Below are 21298 nucleotides of genomic sequence, written 5' to 3'. Positions count from 1 at the left end.
TTTTTTTTTTTTTTTTAAAAATTTTTATATATTATTTTGATTTTTTTTTTTTTTTTTTTTTCTCCCCTAACATCAGTATCAGCATTGGCCCCAAAAATGAGTTGAATTTCCAGTAAATGGGAAAATTTGTAATATTAATAATTAATTAATTTCCTATACCCACTTCTTGACATCCATGATCCTGGGGCTCTGCCCTTTATGTTCGGTTGTGTGGTACATACCTAAATTTGAATTGATGGTGTTTAATATAAATTCTTTTGTGAAAACACATTTTCAGCCTTGTCTGAAAACCATGTGAATAATCGCCCACTGACTCTTGCTCACTTTTTGATAAATTTTGTCTTCTTCATTAAGAGTGTTGGTTGGCCCATGGCCATGGAGGGTGAGGTTGTTTCCATGGAGACCACTCAGACTGGTCCCCTGGCTGCAGAAGGAAAGGTCCTGCCAGAGGGTGGAGACGCCATGATACAAGGGGCAGCCATAGCTCCACAGGGGGAGGTGGCTGGTAACATGGAGATGATGGTGATGGACGCTCTCGATCCAACTCTGCTGCAAATGAAGACAGAGGTGTTGGAGGGAGGCGGCACAGTGACTGTTACTGGAGGAGATGAGGGTCAGATCATCACGCTCCAGGTTGGTACAGAAGCCAGTGTTGGATTATCAGTAGTTGGCCTTGTTGTGAAATGTTTGTGTCATTTGTTCAAATTGAAAGGGTGCATTGTTCGTTGTAGGTGGTGAATATGGAGGAGCAGGCAGGAGCAGCATTAGGCCTTGGTCAGCTTCAGCTGGTTCAGGTACCAGTCACAACAACAACTGTAGAGGGGCTCCAGGCCACTTATGTTGATGCATCAACTGCTAACAAGGATACAGAGCCGGTTATCTGTCACACTCTTCCCTTGCCCGAGGGCTTCCAGGTGAGAAACAACTCTGGTCTTTTATATAATAGGAACAGTCTTTTTTTTTAGTTATGTCCTCAACATGATACAATCAGCGAACTCCTTTGTTGGAAAGAGTCTGGTCACAATAAGAAGAATTTACGTTTTCTTTTAGGTGGTAAAAGTGGGTGCCAATGGTGAAGTGGAGACTGTAGAGCAGGAAGAGCTTCAGGCAGCCCATGAGGAGCTTCAGGGTACGAGAGGAGAGGACGTGGAGGAGGAAGAAGAAGCAGCAGAAGTACAACCTCCTGTGGCTCAGGAGGAAGACCCAGAATGGTCCAAGGACCCTGACTATCAGCCCATCACCACTATGCGTAAAGGAAAGAAAGGAAAGAAGAGTCGCCTGCGCTATGCAGAGGGTGATCGTGATATGGATGTTTCTGTGTATGACTTTGAAGAAGAGCAGCAGGAAGGGCTGCTATCAGAGGTGAATGCTGAGAAGGTTGTGGGCAACATGAAACCACCAAAGCCCACCAAGATCAAGAAAAAAGGTTAGTGGTTGTGGAAGAGTGTATGTCCTGTTTTATAGTCTTGGAAAGTTGTAGATTTGCAGAGCTTTAAATTAACATACTATATTCCCCTTTTGTGTCCAGGCGTAAAGAAGACTTTCCAGTGTGAGCTGTGTAGCTACACCTGTCCAAGGCGCTCCAACCTGGACAGACACATGAAGAGCCACACAGATGAGAGACCACATAAATGTCACTTGTGTGGAAGGGCCTTCAGAACAGTCACACTGTTGAGAAACCACCTCAATACACACACAGGTAATTCAGGGCATTTGTTTGATGCCCTTGCTTCATCTTAGTTTTACATTATGCAGGCAAATAAAGTGTAATTCTCATTTTCTTAAATTTTTTAGGCACTAGGCCACATAAATGCACAGATTGTGACATGGCATTTGTGACCAGTGGTGAGTTGGTGCGTCATCGTCGCTACAAACACACACATGAGAAACCCTTCAAGTGCTCCATGTGTGACTATTCCAGTGTGGAGGTAAATAATCTGCACTGACCTAATTCTTCTCCCTGTTTCCTGCGATGCCCTCTTTTTATATTATTTAAAAAAAATCCTTGTCTCTCTCTTCCCAGGTGAGCAAGTTGAAAAGACACATTCGCTCTCATACAGGGGAGCGACCCTTCCAGTGCAGCCTGTGCAGCTATGCCAGCAGAGACACTTACAAGCTGAAGAGACACATGAGGACACATTCAGGTAAGATACATGCAGTTTACAGTGGTTGAAACACAGTTCACCTCCTGATTGAGAAGTGTATCTCACTCACTATATCCTCTCATCTTCTTTGCAGGTGAGAAGCCATACGAGTGTTACATCTGCCATGCTCGTTTCACACAGAGCGGCACCATGAAGATGCACATTCTGCAGAAACACACGGAGAACGTGGCTAAATTCCACTGCCCACACTGTGATACTGTCATTGCACGCAAGAGTGACCTTGGTGAGTTATGTTACCATTTTTACTTTAGACTGCATGTTATTAAGGGTCACGGATGCGGAGGACGTGTTGGGAAGGCTCGTTTTAAGTCTCTTTAGGTACAATGCATTCATTGCTGTACGAGAGATCATGTTTATTCGATTGTCTTAAAGTTGCCATTCCCAGTCATGTGAGTGCTGGTGTGTCCTATTGAATCATTGTAGAGAGAAGAATTGGAAGAATCTGTATGCTCTGATTACTTCACAACACTTTTTGTCTTTATCCATACAACAGGCCTGTGTAGCATTTGTCTGACTGATTTTCATGTCTTTGCTGTTTCTATCTTAGGCGTTCATTTGCGGAAGCAGCACTCATTTATTGAGACGGGAAAGAAATGTCGTTACTGTGATGCTGTATTTCATGAGCGCTATGCTCTCATCCAACACCAGAAGACCCACAAGAATGAGAAACGTTTCAAGTGTGACCAGTGTGACTACTGCTGCAGACAGGTTTGTGTTACGTGGAGGATGTAACACGTACAGTGTTTATCATATTCTATTTCACCAGTGAATAACTGCCTATCTGATCTATTATGCTACAGGAACGCCACATGGTAATGCACAAGCGTACACACACGGGGGAGAAGCCATTTGCCTGCAGCCAGTGTGAGAAAACTTTCCGGCAGAAGCAGCTCCTGGATATGCACTTCAAGCGCTACCATGATCCAAACTTTGTCCCCACTGCCTTTGTCTGCAGCAAGTGTAGCAAGACATTCACCCGCAGGGTAGGACTGGGCTCTGAGATTTAGTTCACACGGCAGTAGTTTTTTAACTGTATGTCACTGAATTGTGACCATGTTGCCTCACAGAACACCATGCTGCGTCATTCTGAAAACTGCACGGGTGAAGTTACTGGAGAAGAAAATGGAACTCCCACACCCAAAAAGGGCCGACGTGGAAGGAAGAGGAAGATGCAGGCCAGGACGGATGATGATGATGATGATGATGATGATGACGATGATGACGTCAACGACGACGACATAGGTATGCTTTTTATAATTCAATGTCTATTCAATGTCTTTATGGCAACCCCTCAATTTTACATCAAAATATGCTTTAAAAAAAATAGTTCAAAGGTGAACCATTTATCATTTTTGAAGTAAGTGTTAAAAGTTCAAACAACTTTACAATTTAATTTTAGTTTTGAAGTCTGGTTGAAATATTCATCAGGATATTGTTTTGGCCTACTGAAATCACCGCAATACTAACACAATACAGTTTTTGTTTCTGATTGCACAAAATTTTGAAAAATAAGCAGTACGGGATCAGGTATGTTAATCACTACAAGTTAGCTCATGAGCTCAACCTGAAGGCGCTATTGCAAATTTTAACAGGCAGGTACTTCACCAGGAACACCACAAGAGAATATGCCTCTCAAATCATAAATGGTATTGGCAGTTGAAAGTTGTTTTCATCCTGTCTGTCTGCCAGGCTGTACTGCTGTATACTGCCATCTGTTGAAACATCATTGCTGTAATAATGTCCTAATGGCCTCTAACAATTTTTTTGTTTTCTAGCAACATAATTACATGAACTATCTTTGTGTCCATGAACACTTCCTAATGAAGATGTGGTAATATTGAGTAACAGTGTCAGAAAATATGCTTCTGTCAACATTCATATCTTCTTATCATACTTTGTTCATATGTAGAGGATGAGTTGGAAGAGGAAGAGGAGGAAGACGAGCTGCTGACTGAGATTGAGGTTGAACAGGCTCCACCAGTCATCCCTATCCCAGCCCCTGTGGAGCCACCAGTTAAGAGGAAACGTGGACGACCCCCGAAGAACAAACCAGACAGTAGGTGTCACACTTATGATAGTTTTGAACATCATTTAGCAGGGTTTCAGGGCTTTGAAGATTAAATGCCAGCTAATGAACAGTTTGATCACTACTACATAGCTAAACTGTTTGCCTTTAAACCATCATAACAATCTGGAAAAGTATATTTGAACCATATAGTACCAGAGTCTGACCTGAAACTCTCTTAACAGCGGCTGCTATCATCCGTGTTGAAGACGAGGTCACTGGAGAGGTGGATGACATCATTGTGAAGAAGGAGGTCGGAGCCGAACAAGATGACCAGGAGGATGGCAACGAGGAGGTGGTGGTCGGTGGAGTGAAGTCGACCATTCAGATGGATGAGTTGTCCCAGGAGGGGACAGCACAGGAGGTTCAGCTGTCTGGGGCGCCACCTAATGGAGATCTGACCCCTGAGATGATCCTCAGCATGATGGATCGGTGATGGATGTGAACCTGTAGACACACCCAGATCCTTGACCACAGCTTTTAATTCTTGGCATTTAGGATTACAAACACTTGCATCCTGCACAGAAACAAACATCACTGTTGTAATTTAAGATTTGATTATTAATCATGTATCGATAAAGACTTGGATGAAATGAAAAGATTTTTAATAAGGATTTACCTACCAAAAATGCATTACAGTACATTTGAGTTTGAAGTGGCTGTAATTGACATCAGTGTCTTTTTTCACTGTTGCCTTTGGTGTTTCGTAGCTGTCTTATGTGGCAGAGAACTACATTTATCTAAATTACAAAATCTCCTCTGGCTACATTTGTGTAGAGCGGTCCACTGGATATGTTTTTAATACGGTATAACAACTAAATCGAGACTGTTTATGGAATTTAGCTTTTTTTAAACTCCTTTCCTCTTATGCCTTCTTGTTTTTATTTGTTACACAATTGTTGGTAAGTTACATACCTTTGTGCCAGTGGGTAAAAGTAAGTAGATAAATGTTCAATGTCTTCACTGAAGAGCTCCATGTACCTCTCAGTTTGTACAGAAAGCTGCTCTTGTAAAAGTGGAGATGAAAATGGGCTTTTGCAGAGCAGCATAATGTCAAAAACAAGTAAATTTAAGCCCATATTGAAAGCCACTATGGAACTTCATCCAAAATGTCAAAGTTCTTACAGAAATCAAGAGACGAGCTTCAGGAAGATGATACTGTCATTAGTCACAGCCACTTCAAGATTGGAAAAATTTAATATTTTTAATATTTTTATTTTTTGGTTTCTTTTTCTGTGGTTAGTAAATCCCTTTTTAAGCCTATTCTAGTTTTTAAAAGCTTAATAGACGCTTATCTTATGCTCCTCTCTTCCTATTTTAACACCCCTAGATGATGCATATGTACTAAACATTGTCTCTGATAAGTGCAAGGAATGAATGTTGTTTTGCTCCCTTGTGTAGCCATTCCACTTTGGGTTGTTGTTTTCATTTTGTACCATTGGCAATGCAACGCTACCTAGCAGCTTGAATGACATTTTATTAACTGTGTGGCAGACGAGAATAGATGTATGACTGTACAACAAATAAAAAGATTAGCCATTGACAGCCTTTTTAGGTTTCTGCAACTGTAATAATTTCATTCATGGATATTAAATTAATTTTGGTTGGCTGAGCATTTAACACAGGTTAGTGGTATAGTTACAGGAAAAAGAGAGCTTGAATCACTGTTTATCCAAATTAGCTGAGAAACAACTGAGTGTTAACAAATGTCGGTGTACTCTGCTTGCAACTATATTTTATTAAAGGGAGGACTTGATATTGAGATCTTCACTGATTTGTATGTCTAAAGAATTTAACCTTTTAACATTTTAACATAAATTAACTGGATGTACTGACTTGCATTTACACTGGAGCACAGAATCCACTTTAACTGGGATTTGACTAAAATCCCAAACTAAAATTTTCATCCAAAATTGTGAGTCAGGGTGCAGCTTTGGCTTTTCTACATGACCATGGGTTGCGATTGATTTTACCACTGTATATTGAATCAGATTTTCTGCATCTCTTGTATGGACGCAGTACAATTAAGCCCCAAGTACCCATGGTGACACACACTGGCTTCACACTTTCATGCAGCCCCAGTTAATTGGTTTTGGATGACACTGTTCCTATGCTATCAGTAGTGAGACGGGTAGTTACACTTGTCTGCTAACTATTTTCTAAAACATGTAGCCAGTGGTAGGGGAAGTACTCAGATCCTTAAATAAAACTACTGTAACAAATAAAATGAAGTGTAATCAGAAAAATGTCTTTTAAGTATTCAATGCAGAGTTATTAGATTACCAGTCTGTATGGCTTGCAGCATTTTTTTCAATATGGATTAATCTGTTGATTATTGTCTTCATCAAACAGTCCAAACCTCAAAATGATTAAAAATAAAATAATTAAAAGAAAAACTGTTACGTTTGAGAGGATGTGAAATATTTGGTATTTTAGCACCAAAATTATTTGATTGATTTTCAAAATAGTTGTCAGTTTCCTGATTTATTTCCAGTGTCCTCCGTAGTAGCTTTATGTCTAGTTAAATCAAGTAAAGTCAAGAAACATTTTCCTCAACGAGAGTTAGTCATCTGTGAAGTAGTTGGCTCCGTGTTTTTTGTTTATCCTGACGACACAGAAATGCTGAGTCTTTCTGTGGTTTCTGAGGTTTGGGAACCTCCTGGTCATGCAATAGTTGTACAAATCCCTGCAATGTACGAAAGTTAAAGGAAACTTAACTTACAATGCTGAGCGACCGATTCTCCATTTTTTCACATCTTACTGTTGTGAAAGTGTCAAACATCGTAGTTAAAGCCTTTACGTTGTATGAAAACCCAATTTCAATTTGTGAAAACTTAATTTTATTTATGAAGGCGTGAAAGGAACATTCCACCGCTTTCACATTTAGACCACATTGGATCAGATTTAGACCAAAACCCACTATACTTAGACTTGTCAAATTTGAACTAGATTGTCCCAGACAAGCTAAATACTCTATAACACACATCTTCAGATTTGTTAAACGTATGTCCTATTTGTAAAAACATTTTTTAAAAATACAGAATGAATCGGTCGCCCAGTATTATAAGTTAAGTTTCCCTGAAGTACCGAATCGGAAGCTAACTCCAGCGTCGTCTGTAACGTTAGCTAAAGCCTGTTATTATAGCACCTAGCTGAAGCGCAGAATGACCAACGGTCCAAAGTGGACCGTTACAAATGGCCTGAAAACGTTATAACGTTCGGGAACAAGCAGGGACAGTGACAGGACAGTTTTACCAGCACTGAAATGTTTTCAGTAGTGGTATTTAACTTGTCTTTTGTATGTTCCGTTACCTAAATTTATGTTGTATACTACTATAAAACGCAAAGTTTAGTTGCAGATTGGAAGCGGGCAGTTATTAAACTAGCATTAATATGGAAGATTAATAGCAGCGCTCTTGGTTGCTGCTATACAGCTGCAACGTCCTGTTTAGTAGGAAATCAGGAGGAAAAGCGCCACATGCTTTCCTTCATCGCCGCCCCCTCCCCGGCTCGGTCAAACTTGGACAATCGGCCCTCGGGGCTGCAGCACCTGACATATTTAACGGCTAAAACTGAACCTACACTTTTTACTGGGCCACCATCGGGTGACTCCTGTACTTGTGGGAGACGTCGGTACTTTCTGTCCTTCCTCTCCTTCGGAAACATCATGCCTGTGTTTTTTTCCGTTTGATTCACCGTGGCGTCGCCAGCGCAGCACAAGGAGCAATGGTCTGACAAAACAGTGACAGAGTGAGGGACATCCTTGTTGCCACAGCAACTAGCCGAAACACAATTTCCGGTTAGAGGAGAGACATTTCAAAATAAAAGTAGTTTTTCAATTCATGTTACATTTTGGGATCCTTGTACATGAAAGTGTAATGGTCCAAACTGTGTTTTCACCAGAGGTGGCAGAAGTACTCAAATCTTATTCTTTATTATCTTTCATCACATTCCCACCGGGTCAGAAGTTTAAATACACTTAAGTAGTATTCTGTAGCATTGCCTTTGAATTGTTTAATTTGGGTAGATGTTTTGGTTGGCCTTCAACAAGCTTCTCACAATAAGTTGCTGGAATCTTGGCTCATTCCTCCTGACAGAAGTGGTGTAACTGAATCTGGATTGGAGGCATCCTTGGTCCTGCAAATGTCTTTTCAGTTCTGCAAAACAAATTTTCAATTGGTTTGAGGACAGAGCTTAGTGATGACCACTCCAATACCTTGACTTTGTTGTTATTTTGCCACAACCTTGGAAATGTGCTTGGGGTCAATGTCCATTTGGAAGACCCATTTGAGACCAAGCTTTCAGTTTCTTGAGATATTTATCCACATAATATTCCTTCCTGATAATGCCATCTATTTTGTTCCACCAGAGATGCAGCTGTGGTGGATTTCTGGTAAACAAATGAGACTCCAAGACAGCAATCTGACACACTTCTAACTTTTAACTAAATTCTGTTATATGTATTTTATTATTTATTTTATTTTCCCCCCTTCTTTCCTTTACGTCCTGGAGTAATTTGGATCTCTGTATTGATGTCATGTCCATTTTGTTTTTATTTTAGTCTTGTTTATGTTTTATTTTTTATTCTGTAAATCACAAATACTACTACTACTAGTACTACTACTACTTATAATGACAACAATAATAGTAAATAACAAATATTATTATTGTTATTATCTATACTTGTGCTGCAAAATGAGCATCGCATTTTATACTGGAAACCGTCGGCCGGAAGTTGTTTCTGGTAACTTCTGCTACTTTGATTGTAGACACAAAAAACTGCGAAATCAAGGAGAAGGACAGCGCCCAGAATAACTGTAAACCTCTGCGAACTGTGTGGAGCATCGCGTTGGAAATGGGACTACAGTCATACTCTCCGTGCTGTCGGACGTTAAAACAGAGGTAGGGGCTGCAGGCTTTATGGCCAAGGTCACAGCAAGAATCCTGTTGAATTTTTCTCTACATGGTCATGATGAGTCCGTCCGACGTGAAGTTGCTTTCCTGTGATGTTGTCGACATTATATCCACCAGCTGGCTCTGATTGACCATATCTCCGTTTTCCCAGCGGTTTTTGGTGTTTGTTGTGAGTCGGTGGACCGATACCGTGAGGGAAGAGGGCGTTGGGGGTCCTGGTGTGGACGGGAGAGGACTTTTTTGTGGCCTGTGATGAGCTCCGGGGGCTGGGGTGGGATATGTACGGAATACAAAATCTGTCTCGACACGGTTACACAAGTTTGTTGGTTGAACTCCGTCTTTATTTGAAGTAAAGCGCACGGCCGGGATGTGTGACTGTTTTTATCCGACTCAGTGGCCTGCTGCCGCCGGGTTAGGCTAATCCAGTAATCTGGAACAGAGGTGGTTGCATTTTATTGTAACACCATTACTCCTCATCCTCCTCCTCCTTCTCCTCCTCTTCCTCCTCAAACACACACTGAGACCCGCAAAGTACGGATGAACACTTGTCTGATAGGGCGTGAGCTATATATTGGTTTATATCTGTATTAATGCTCTGTGATTCTCAACGTCCAGTTACATGTAAAAAAAAAAAAAAAAAAAATCTGTGCTGAAGTGATTAGTCGATTAGTGGATGAGCCGATCAACAGGAAATTAATCACTTTTAGTTATGATTAATCTTTTGTCACCTCTGACGTAAAAAAAAAACAAAAAAAAACATTAAATATAATAATAAAACATTAAACAATTTTAGGTTTTTGGCAACAGTTCAGATTAAATAACTTGTCACATCCAAATCCTTTTCCTTATACAGTTTAAGTGCTGACACTTTCCTACAATTAATCAATTAGCCCAGCTATTTTGATAACTGATTAATGGTGCAGGTCATTCCATCTTCTTCAATGCGATGATTGGCTGCCCTTATCTGATTTATACCATTGTAGGTTGAATATCTTTCTATATTCTGTTCATCTGCTGAAATGACCATGTTTTACCTTTTTTGTGATAGTTTATAAACTAAAAAATCAGTTGATAAATAAAAAAGAAAATCAGATTTTGGTGAAAATGATAGTTAATTACAGCCCTGTTCAGTTTACACGGTCAATGATTAATTTGTCAAAAGTAACCGATAACTAAAAATGATTCTAGGCCCAAACTACAGCCTGAACAAGGCCATATATGCTTGTGCATGCAGTGAGCGCATGAAAGGTTTTTTTTAAACAAAACTCCAGTCTTGTGAGGTGATTGGAAACAGTGTCCTCTTTGTTCAGTGTGCTTCGTGGAGAGGATTAATCCAGCTAATGATCTGTAATGTAAGGAAAGGGATAAAAGCACATCTGACAGAGAGGAAACCAGGCAACTGGCTCTCGTAATTATCAATATCACTGAAGCCCTCAGACCTGTGTGTGGGCTGCAGGTATAGCTATTTATGGGTGGGTGAGAGTAGGGCTGGGTATCGAACTTTGACACTTTTATGGACAGACCAAATTAGTTTGATATTCCAGGATATTCGATCGAGGATCAAAAAATGCCTTGTCATTTGATACCAAATTTCAGTACCTAAGGAGTAAACGAGTACATCTCATCAGCATCAGTGAGCCAATAAGCATGCAGCATGCTTGGACCAAGATCTCATAATGCTGGTGATTGGCTGTTTATGTACACGAACACGTTGGAGTGTGTAAGGAGATCGATCTTGAAAATACAACTAAAGTAAAACTAAAACTTGTTCTGTGATGTGTATTGTCATTTTCTTTTTGTTAAAATGGATTTGAAAAAATTTATATCAAAATAGTGTTGATATAGAAGTCAAGGTCTCGGTATCAGAACCAATACTGAATGATATCCAGTCCAAGGTGGGAGTGTGTAAGATTTTCATCTTCTTCTTTATATGTGAGTGTTACCATGATGACATTGCACTTCTATAGCTGTCCCCTCTGAGTCGTGCACTTGTTCTTTGGCCATGTCTTGAAGAAGGTGGTTGGTGTTGGGGTGTTTTATCCATAAAGGCTCTCTGGTATGGCACTTTTTCCTTGCCATGTTCTAACACTGACCCACTCATGTTAATCCCCCCCAGTGTGCAGCTAAGATTAGCGGTTTAACTGGACCACTGGCCTGGTGCACCCCCAAGCCTGCGTCGTCACTGTGTGGCAGGAGAACATAGAAAGACAGCGGGGTGTGTACAGCTTATTCTCGTATCAGCAGTGTTGTGTTTAATAAGGCTTTCATCATATAAAACCATAATCTGTGAGTTTCCATCTCAACAACTGCAACAGGTGGAGCACTTGATCCCATCAGTGATAATCAGACTAATAATAAAGACTTATTTCTCTCCTGTTTGTGAGTTTAGTGTGAGACAATGCAGAGCAGATGTCACCAGTGGCTCTGCCCTGTGCTGGCTCATTCACAGATCCCATGTGTTAATATGGGTTTGGCTCCTGCTTGACAGATTTAGTTTGGTTTAAGTCTGTAATCTCTTTTGTGACTAGATTAGCGCAGGCACGAAACCTCTCTTCCTATAGTTTACCCTGACTGTGGCATCGTGCTAATCTGCATGTTTAATGGCTTTGCTTGGAGTAGAAAAAGGGGGTCAATTTTAACACTCTCACACACAGCGGAGGTATGGTTTTATATTCTTGGGCCAAACTTCTGTGTAGAATTTCCTGTGTAGAGTCAGCCATGAGACTTCCTGTACTCTGGTGTTGGATGTGGAGGGGGGTGGAGAAGTAGGGAAGGAAGGGGAATAGAAGCACAAGCAGACTGTACTGCCCACTGTTGTCAGAGGTGGCCACTGTGGTTGCTGCATGCATGTCGCTCTCTGTCTCAGATTTTCAACAAAACAACGTGGCCGGACTGAGGAAGTGAAAGAGTGGTTTCCACCACCACCCCCCCACCCCCCTCCCAATTTTTTCTCCAGTGACCTTTGTAATTATCAGACTCCTTGATAATCACAGAGAAGGAGAAAAAAAATCTTGTCAGGTACAGTGAGGTATGAGGTGAAGCCAGACATTTTTGTCTCTAATGTCTCCTTTTTGTATAATTACAGGACATGTCTTTTGGTTTGTTAAAGCCACAGTGCAACACTCAGCTCTCCAAGCATGCTACAGTAGTGACAGTATCTCTCCGCTCAGCAGGTGAGCAGCCCTCTGTCTGCCTCACTCTCTGTCCTGCCAGTTTCCCTGATGCCTGTTTTGAATGTACTTTAATTGAAATAATCAGGAAGCCTTATCAGAACTGATCCCACGCTCTATCTCTCTCCCTGCCTGTCTCTCTCTCAGCACTGTTTGATCCAAGAGAAACGTGCCTTGTAAGGAAGCAGGATGTTCACAGGATCCACCAAACTGCCACCCACTAAAATCCCCCAGCCTGAACGGCTGGATGAAGTGTACGCTGCCTTACGTAGAGGCTTACAGTGAGTAAACACCCCTCGTGCAGTCTTTGCATTGATTACATCGGATTGCTGCCAGGAGGAATATCACTGAAAATGGAGGATACGACTGCTTTTACGTCTTGTCATGAAGAAGTAACAGTGATGGGTTTTTTGTTGTCAGGTCGTACCTGCAGGTCCACCAGCTGGAGCTGGACAGTCTGGGTCAGCAGATCAAAGAAAACAAGAGAAATGGTCGTTTGGTGAGAGCCCAAGTAGTGAAACCAGTCACACCACTATTGACTGTGATTCAGTACCAGGCTGGCTGCTGTTGATTCCAGTCCTCAGTCAGGATGTTAATTTGACACTTTGTGATGCTAAATGTCTTGATTGTTTTTGTTTTATTTTGCAGGGGTCTTTGTATGAGCAGGATAAGGTGAGTTTCATTCACACCTGTTGTATACACACGTGAATGCAGGACATTGAAACTTTTTACAGGTGTAAGAGAGAATAAGATAAGTATTAGTATAAGTATTAGCTTGTCAAGTTTGACAATTGTTTTGTTTCTTGTAGCAAGTGAAAGCCATAGAGAGGTTCATGCGTCGCTTGGAATTCCATCTCAGCAAGGTGTGTATGAAATGATTGAATTAACAGATGCATAGTTTTACTATTTAAAGCTGCTCTTTTCATTATTTTTATATATTGACAATGGATGAATTGACTGCCTAGTGTGAAAGGAGTTGCTCACAGTGATGAACCCCCACAGAGAGTTATCACTTGACTCTGCTGTATCCCTCAGCTCTGCAGAGCTTTAGCGTCTTTTGGTCGATTGTTTTAAGTTAACATTAAGTTAATATTACAGTCATTTTTTGAAACCTGTGCAATATTTGCTATTCCAGGTTGAGGAGCTGTATGATGCTTATTGTATACAGCGACGACTGCGTGATGGAGCGAGTAAGATGGTGGCGGCCTTTAACTCCGCCACTGGCAGCAAGGAGGCCAGAGAGAGCCTGAGCGAGGCAAACAAGGGATACAGGGAATGTACAGAGGCAAGTGACAGACCTGAGGTCAATGAGCCTATACTGAATGTGTCAGCATGTACACTGGCTGTGGTTCTCTGTGCTAGAATGATATTAGGCCATTTTTATTACAATATAATTTGGGCTACAACTAACAATTATTTTCATTACCAAGTAATTTACAGATTAAGAATTATAATTTCACAGAGTCCAATGTGATGTTTTTAAATAGCTTGTTTTGTAAAACCAACAGATATTAAGTTTATCATTTAAGACAAATAAGCGGCTAGTCATCACATCAGAGGAGCTAAAAACAGCATTTTTGCCTTACTTATTTTTTAAATGATTAATCAGTTTTCCAAATAGTTGCTTATTGATTTTCTCTCAAACAACAAATCAATGAATCAACTAATCGTTTCAGTTCAAAATGTCATGGCAAATGATACATTATTAAAACCCCTTATTATTTCTGTCTCTGTAGCACATGTGCTCACTTGAGAGTGAATTAGAAAGCCAGATGGGAGAATTTCATGTCAAGATGAAGGGTGAGTCACTTTCTACACTCGTGACTTCCTCCTCCCACTATTTGTCAAGTTCTCATTTTTCTGTTGATTTCTGATGTTTCAGGCCTTGCTGGCTTTGCACGGCTGTGTGCAGGTGACCAGTACGAGGTAAGAAACGCAAATTCAAGCACAGATACGGCACTTGAGTCTCGATGCCTGTTGTATCTCATCAGCTGTTTTTGGCCCCATTAGGTCCTGATGCGTTATGGGCGTCAACGCTGGAGGCTACGAGGCCGCGTGGAGGTCAGCAACAAGCAGATATGGGACAGCGAAGAATATATTTTCCTGCCTCTCGTCACAGAGCTGCTGTCAATCAAGGTAGTGAAATCAGCTTTTAAAGGATGAGACTCTCACTATTCGACATTTTTCATGTTGTCAACAAATTTTATAAAACGCCCAAAAACAACAATGTCTGACTTTCCCCAAGCTTATTGGTTCTTACTCGAGACATTCATCTTCAAAAACAGGCCACAGTTAGTAGGTTTCATTATTAAAATTTTCTAAAACAGCTCTAAAATTAATGTTTTTAGCAAATGTTACTCAAACAGGAGTAAATGGTGCATTTGAGGATTAATACACATTTGGTGAGTATTTACTGCTGTAGGATGGTGTATATGAAATCGACTGAAAATAAACTATGGTGTGTGTGTTCAGTGTAATAGAGAAACCTGTCACAGTGCAATTATGTGGCTCAGTGGAGGAGGAAAAATCTATATCAGGTTTTAGCTAAACAGGAAATGCTCGTTAGCTGGATCAATTCATTGTTAGTTTTGGTCTTTTAATGTTTGTTGACAATAATAAGAATATATTCTGCCATCAATCTTATCCTTTAACTTACTACATTCATACTCACAAAAATGCTGCAGATTGTGACTGTGGTTTCTTCCTATCCTCATTTGTCTGGCACTTGTCTGTTTTGGTTGTCAAGGTGACGGAGCTTAAGAGCCTGGCCAATCATGTGGTGGTGGGTAGTGTGTCCTGCGAGATGCTCGACCTGTTCTGCCCACTCCCCCAGACGCTCGCCGTGGACATCAACGACCTCGGGACGGTGAAGTTAAACTTGGAGGTCACCTGGAGGTACTTTAACCTGCAGCACACACCTCTCCCAGCATCAGCATCTTTGATTTTTGTCATTTTAAAATTTTAACATGTTTATTCAGGTGTCTTCTGCCCTCTCAGTTTTTTTTTCTTTCTGTTTTTTCCCCTCTCTCTCTTTCAGCCCGTTTGATAAGGATGACCAGACGTCATCCACCAGTACAGTTTCTAAACGGCTGTTGTCCAATCAGAGCCCTCCTGACACGCCCTCTATGCGGGAGCAGGTGTTTTATGTGAGTCACATTAAAAGAGATATTCAACTTCAGCGTTTTTCCACTTAATGCAAATCCTTCACACCAGATGTTACACCACCAGTTTCACCAGTTTGCCAGTTTCACAAAGACACACTTTGATTATGGTTTAGATCTGAACAGTCAGACTTCAGATAGACATCTAAACTCATCTGTTGCAGAAAGTCTTAAGTAGAACTAATTTGCTATATGTTCTGGGCAGCTTTAACTTTTAAACTTTTTTCCAAAATAAAAAACATGGCTGAACATGTGAACCACATACGACCACTCAGCTACATTCTCTTTGGCAGAAACATTTATACAGTTACAGAAAACTTTTTACTGGTAAAATTCAGCAAAGAGTGTAATGAAAAAATACAATTCTCAAGACAGTGCAGACTCACAGCAGAGCTGAGATGCCTTAAAATAAGGATTTATTGTTGTTCAACTGTGTAATTTGTGTTAGACTGCTCTAAGAACAAACTTAAGACTGCAGACAAATCTAAAATATCTTTGTGAAACCAGCCCCTGGTTCATAATTTGTATAAAGGGTTTGTAAACTCCTTATTTTCACTACACGCACACATATATATATACGTATATATATATATATATATACACTGTATATTTGCAATTTATTTCACTGATGGCTATTATTACTGTCATTTTATTGGCTTGTTCTATTTCAGCTGCTCCCCAACTGCTTTGTCTGTAGCAGTAGCACTAATGTGTGTGAGGACATTCACAGAGGTCTGTGTGTTAGGACATGTGGTTGCGAGAGTGGCGTGGCTGATGTGAGGAGAATGAATGATAGCAGTCGTGAGCTGTGTGACAGCAGCAGCATGTATGAACGAAGCTGTGGTCCTTGTAGCTGTTTAATTGTGGTTGAGTAGCGCTCCAATATGTCCCTCCTCTTCCTCACCTCGCTGAAGAGCGTGCCTCATGGCAGGCCCAGACAGAACTACTCACTGCTGGAGGCCTTCCACGATGTCCCGACGGACAGGACGGCATCCTTGCGTTATGACTTCAGCCGTACAACCCCTCGATTCACCTCTGTACAGTCGGTGTGTTGGGATGTAGTTGTAGCTGTAGTTTAGTTTATAATCAAATAGTATATCAAATTATCAAATAATTAACACAAAATATGTCAAATATAAAATAATAAACGTAGTACAAACATGTCTAAATGTGTTTTAAAAATGTTCTGTCAATTGAACGAATTGTTCCTGTTAATTTCCAATCAAATCCTAATAGAAAAAGGATGATCACGTCTAATTGAATCTTAACTGAAGAAAGACTACGACGGGCATTTTGTCAGCTGCTATATCAGTACATTATAGCAAAGATAGCAAATTCTGAATGTTTAAAGCTGCAAGCAGCAAATGTTTGCTGTGTTTTAGTTGATAAACTATAAGAAATATTACATTTATTACTGAAATTGAATTGGACTAATTTATCCAGTGGTTCTCAAACATTTTCTGTCATGCTTCCTGCCTCCTTCTCCCTGTAAACCAACAATATTTTATTTAGCATTTACAGTGTTTGGGAAATTAACAACAAAAGGAGCCTGAATGAACGTTATAACAGTGAAATAATATTACTGTGGTGCAGTTAAAGGCTTTGCCACTACTTTGACAGTAAACCCAAGAGCAGGATGGACTTATTCAGATTGTCTTCACTTTAGCCTCGACTGACGTCTTAGCTGGATGAGCCTCAGCAGTTTTTCTTTTTTACCTGCCAAAAATCTGTCCACTGCACTTAACATTACATTTTGTTGTTTGAATAAATCTTACTGACCTGAAAATGTGTAGCCTAGCCAACATGAAAATACTCTATTTCTTGTTATTAGTCCCACATGAAACAGATTGTATTCAATTTTAGTTCCAATCTGTATCACATTTTCAGCCTTGGTTGTCCCCCCATTCAATACCTCTATGACCCACAGTTTGAGGACCACTGGATTAATGAATTTGGTAACTGTGTACACAAAGCCTCTCTGTCTGTCTCTTTCTCATCTCTTCCTTCTCTGTGTCCCTTCTAGTCTCTGCTGAAGCGACAGGGGGAAATGGATAACGGGACAGTCTGGTCCAACTCCTCTGAATCCTCTGATGACTCCTCCAGTCCGGCGCTGGCTCATCACGCTCAGAGGCTGACGGCCTCCAACATGCTGCAAAGCACTCTCACCAGTCAGCTGTCCTTCACTCCGCACAAGTCCAGCGCATCAACACCATCACTGTCGTCCAACCAAGAGGAGGACGAGACAGAGGCCGGGGAGGTCTTCTCTCAGAGAGATGCAGTGCCTAACGGCCATCTGCAGACTTCCTGCTCTCACAGCCACGTGAGTGAGAGCAGCCCAGACTGTACTGTGACTGACAGGGCGTCTGTCCCGTTAGCTGACCTCTCTGAAACCTCAGCAGACCTGAGCTGCTCATGCCCCGACGTCTCGTCTGCACATCCTGTGTTGTTGGTGGAGACAGCTGAGAGCCATGTGTCTGAAAGTGGCATCCCACAAGTGTGTGTTTCAGCAGAGGATGTAAAGGATGATCCATGTGAGGACTCATCTGCACAGGCTGAAGCAGAAACAGAGGACAACACCACTGAAGTAGGAGGTGGCCACCAGGTAGAAGCATCAGAGAAACACAGTCAGTCACATCAGTCCATCCAGGAGCTAAAACAATCAGAGGATGCTCCAATGGTGAGTTCAAGAATAAGTTTATCTGTTGTTTTTTTTAGTCTAATGTGTTGATGGGGATATTTTAAACTCCTGCATTTGTTTTTCCATAGGTTCCTTTTCCTACTTCCTCTAGTTTCACTCAGGAAGTTGAGACAGCCCTTGAAAGTTTTGACTTTCTCAACTGCTCTGACCTTGAGGAGGAGGAGGAGGAGGAGGAGGAGGAGGAGGAGGAGGAGGAGGAGGAGGAGGAGGAGGAGGAGGAGGACGAGAAGGAAGAGAAGGAAGAGGAGGAGAAGGAGGAGGAGGATGAGGAGGAAGAAGAAGATGAGCATCAAGAGGAAGAGGAAGGAGAAAAGGAAAAGGAGGATGGACAACATGAAGAGGACCAAAACAAAGTGGAGGAAGAAAAAACACAGGAAGAAGAAAAGGTTGAAGAGAATTTCTACTCTGGAGGAAGGTCAGTGTCGTGTTTTGTCACAAACTAGACAGAAATATTTGTTGATGGTTTGTAATAGTTATTGTTGCCTAGCAAGTGTCGGCCTAGTCGGCCATATTGGAGCCATAAGTTGCCCAGGTGTGATTACAGATTGGAAGTTGACTAAACGCTCTGAGGTCACAAACTGGGACTTACAATAACTCTTAATTTCACATGGATGTGAAATTGCTTTATTGTTTCTGAAACATATGAAGCCTCACAATGTTGGACCCATGGAAGGATTTCTGAATGGGGCCTACGAGGCACAGGACCAGGGGCTCGAGGTGTCAAGGGGCCCTTGGGCCAGAGGCTCTGTTTGAAGTGCCTGTTAATATTTCCTGATGGAAAGTCAGTCAGATGACCACAAAGGGACACAAAATGACTGTAAATGCTGCGTCATTTTGTTTCTCTTTCAATGTCTTGCTCCTTTTACATGTTTGTTCCCATGGGCCTGTTGTCTCAAATTCATGCTTTGCAGCCAAACATGGTTCAAATCCACATAACTGTATGTTATATTCTTGTGGAGATTTGTGTGTGTAGGAACGCCTTATGCCCTTTAACATGTATAGATATTCTGATGATTGACATGTCTCAGAAAAATGTAATAACACATGATTTCAGTGGAGATTCCAAAGTTTCCAAAGACTCCCATGTGTCAGGCTGAATTTTGGATAAATGTGTACACAATGATGCACAAGACATGACTCTTGTGTTTGAGTATTTCACTCAGTGTGAACATGGTGTAGCATCAATGGAAAGGTGGAACAAGATTCAGAACATGCGTGATTCTGTCAGTGTGGATTATGATGGTTCTTCTAACATAAAGTGACTCACAGGGAGAAAAGCAGGGGGGTTAAAAGGTTTTTAATTGATGTGTGTCTGTTTGATCCGAGTCTTTTTCACTGTCACATCAGTCTACTTTTTGTCTCGCTCAGCAGTGATGTGGAGGAAGCAGATGGCCTTGAGATCCTTATGGAAGCCCCAGAAGGATTTAGGAACTCAGATGAGGATCGTTTCTCTGAATCACAGGTACACAGAGAAGAGATGTTGCAATATACCTGTATTGAAAATAACAGTGATATTTTAAAAAAACGACAAAAAATTGGTGCTTAAAGTTTTTTCTTTTTGCAAAAGGAGTCGAGTGTGGAAGACGTGCAGGATTTGGGACAGATAGAAATGCCAGAGGAGAAGGAGGAACCCAGCGAGGAAAAGGGAGATGAACGACATGGTGAGAGGAGTTTCTACTGCCTTGTTTCAGTAAACAGAGACAGTATTTGATCATGTGACAGCTCAACTGGTGGCGTGAGGAGTTCGTTAATTTGCCCTGTTTTTAATCTTTCAGGAAAAGACGCATCACATGATCAAGAGGAAAGTCCCTCCACCCCCAGCCATTTGGCCACTACTGTCTTTTAATGACACAGTGGAATTATAACTAAACCATTTCTCCCACTCTGATCTACTCATGCCATCTCCCTCTTACGCTGAGGGACCAGAGGCCTTGAGGGTGTTCCACTTACTGCTCAGACAAACAAGCTCTTCCATTACGGTGGAGTTTGTGCACATATTTGCCTTGTTCTGACCAAGAACGATAAACCTCGGGGTTTCTGCACCTCAGTCATGACTGAAAAAAAACCACACGCACACACATGTCCCTTCAAAAGTTCTCGCTCCTTCAACACACACTCTTGTCATGTTGCCTGGGTTTAAGTGGGATACCACATAAGTTTACACTTTCATAAACTGTTCCTGTCATGTGCAAATTCAATGTCCAAATTGCCAACATTTCAGGAACAGCTAAAAGCGGCCTTGTTTTTGGCTTTATTATAGTGCATTTTTTAAGTGATCTAATAATTTCGAAATGGTTTTATAAGTTCAAGTTGATGCATTTCCTCAATCTACAGAGAACACAATCACTTACCGAGTTACATTTCAAGGTTTTCAAAACTATCAGTATTTGCAGACATGAAAAACTATTAAGGGTTTATGATTTTCAGTGTTAAATTGGCGTACAGCCTTGAGCTCTTTCACTGTCAGCAGGACAGGAAAAGATTTCATGAGCATGTGATGTTTGTCTGAAGATTTTTATCAACATGAAGTCATTTCCAAAGCAGGAATGTACCCTGAGAACCAACAGGATATTTTCATTTTAGGCATCAGAGACAGCTAATGAGAATATTCAGTGATACATGATTAACCTTCAAAGCTGTACCAGGGCCTGAGCTGAATAATGAACAGACATTATGTAGGAAATGAATAGAAACACTTGAAGGATAGCAGTCTGAGTTTCTCTTCAAAACTCATTTTGGTCCAGTTTTTACAAACATGGAAACAATCTGCAGTGTAAAACTATATTTAAATCTGCATGTGTAGCTGCCTCACACTGCCAGCATGTCCGTATGAAAAGCTCATCTGATCGGTTTTAGTGTGTAAGCTAGGCTCCAGTTTCAAGGAAGCCATTGGGTCTGTAGCTGTGTACAAAAGCTGCCTCACGGGGGCGCCATAGTCTTTCAGCATCATGCTTTAACGTCGTTCTACAAAAGCCTCGTCATTCAGAAAGTGCCTCAAGTGACAGAGATGGAAGGTTTTAAATGCCGGGACAGGAGGGATCAGGCAAAAGATAACAGTGTTTATTTTCTGAATTACTTTAAGAGTGTGCACAATAAGAGATATTTACTGTTTCATATAAAGAATT

General features: G+C 41.1%; 2 protein-coding genes and 1 long non-coding RNA gene across 3 annotated transcripts in view; all 3 read left to right on the top strand.

Annotated features, from left to right (window-relative positions):
- Window positions 1-5992, top strand: part of ctcf (CCCTC-binding factor) — a 9274-nt gene extending 3282 nt beyond the window's left edge. The window contains exons 2-13 of the mRNA XM_022744193.1: window positions 355-633; window positions 732-914; window positions 1051-1426; window positions 1529-1699; window positions 1795-1928; window positions 2024-2144; window positions 2239-2388; window positions 2713-2873; window positions 2966-3148; window positions 3233-3388; window positions 4083-4221; window positions 4416-5992. Coding sequence (XP_022599914.1) covers window positions 370-633; window positions 732-914; window positions 1051-1426; window positions 1529-1699; window positions 1795-1928; window positions 2024-2144; window positions 2239-2388; window positions 2713-2873; window positions 2966-3148; window positions 3233-3388; window positions 4083-4221; window positions 4416-4666 — 2289 coding nt within the window. The 5' untranslated portion in view covers window positions 355-369 and the 3' untranslated portion in view covers window positions 4667-5992. The remainder of the gene's footprint in view (window positions 1-354; window positions 634-731; window positions 915-1050; window positions 1427-1528; window positions 1700-1794; window positions 1929-2023; window positions 2145-2238; window positions 2389-2712; window positions 2874-2965; window positions 3149-3232; window positions 3389-4082; window positions 4222-4415) is intronic.
- Window positions 5993-8993: 3001 nt separating this feature from the next.
- Window positions 8994-18346, top strand: LOC111219032 (rho family-interacting cell polarization regulator 1-like; the record flags this gene model as incomplete). The annotated part of the gene is made up of 13 exons (XM_022741594.1): window positions 8994-9132; window positions 12462-12595; window positions 12735-12813; window positions 12963-12986; window positions 13124-13177; window positions 13450-13599; window positions 14051-14114; window positions 14197-14240; window positions 14325-14450; window positions 15061-15209; window positions 15352-15460; window positions 17499-18152; window positions 18242-18346. Coding segments are annotated over exons 2-13 (1650 nt in total), but the record flags the coding sequence as incomplete, so codon positions are not given.
- A 131-nt stretch (window positions 18347-18477) lies between these two features.
- Window positions 18478-20440, top strand: LOC111219819. The gene is made up of 4 exons (XR_002665028.1): window positions 18478-18588; window positions 19545-19635; window positions 19741-19834; window positions 19949-20440. It is a non-coding gene; the product is annotated as an uncharacterized LOC111219819 (long non-coding RNA).
- The last annotated feature ends 858 nt before the right edge of the window (window positions 20441-21298 follow it).

The sequence above is a fragment of the Seriola dumerili genome, unplaced genomic scaffold, assembly GCF_002260705.1.
Source record: "Seriola dumerili isolate Sdu_G_001 unplaced genomic scaffold, Sdu_1.0 BDQW01000003.1, whole genome shotgun sequence".
NCBI classification, from domain to species: Eukaryota; Metazoa; Chordata; class Actinopteri; order Carangiformes; family Carangidae; genus Seriola; species Seriola dumerili.
The sequence above is the reverse complement of the archived record's forward strand: the minus strand, read 5'-3'. Positions and strand labels throughout refer to the sequence as shown.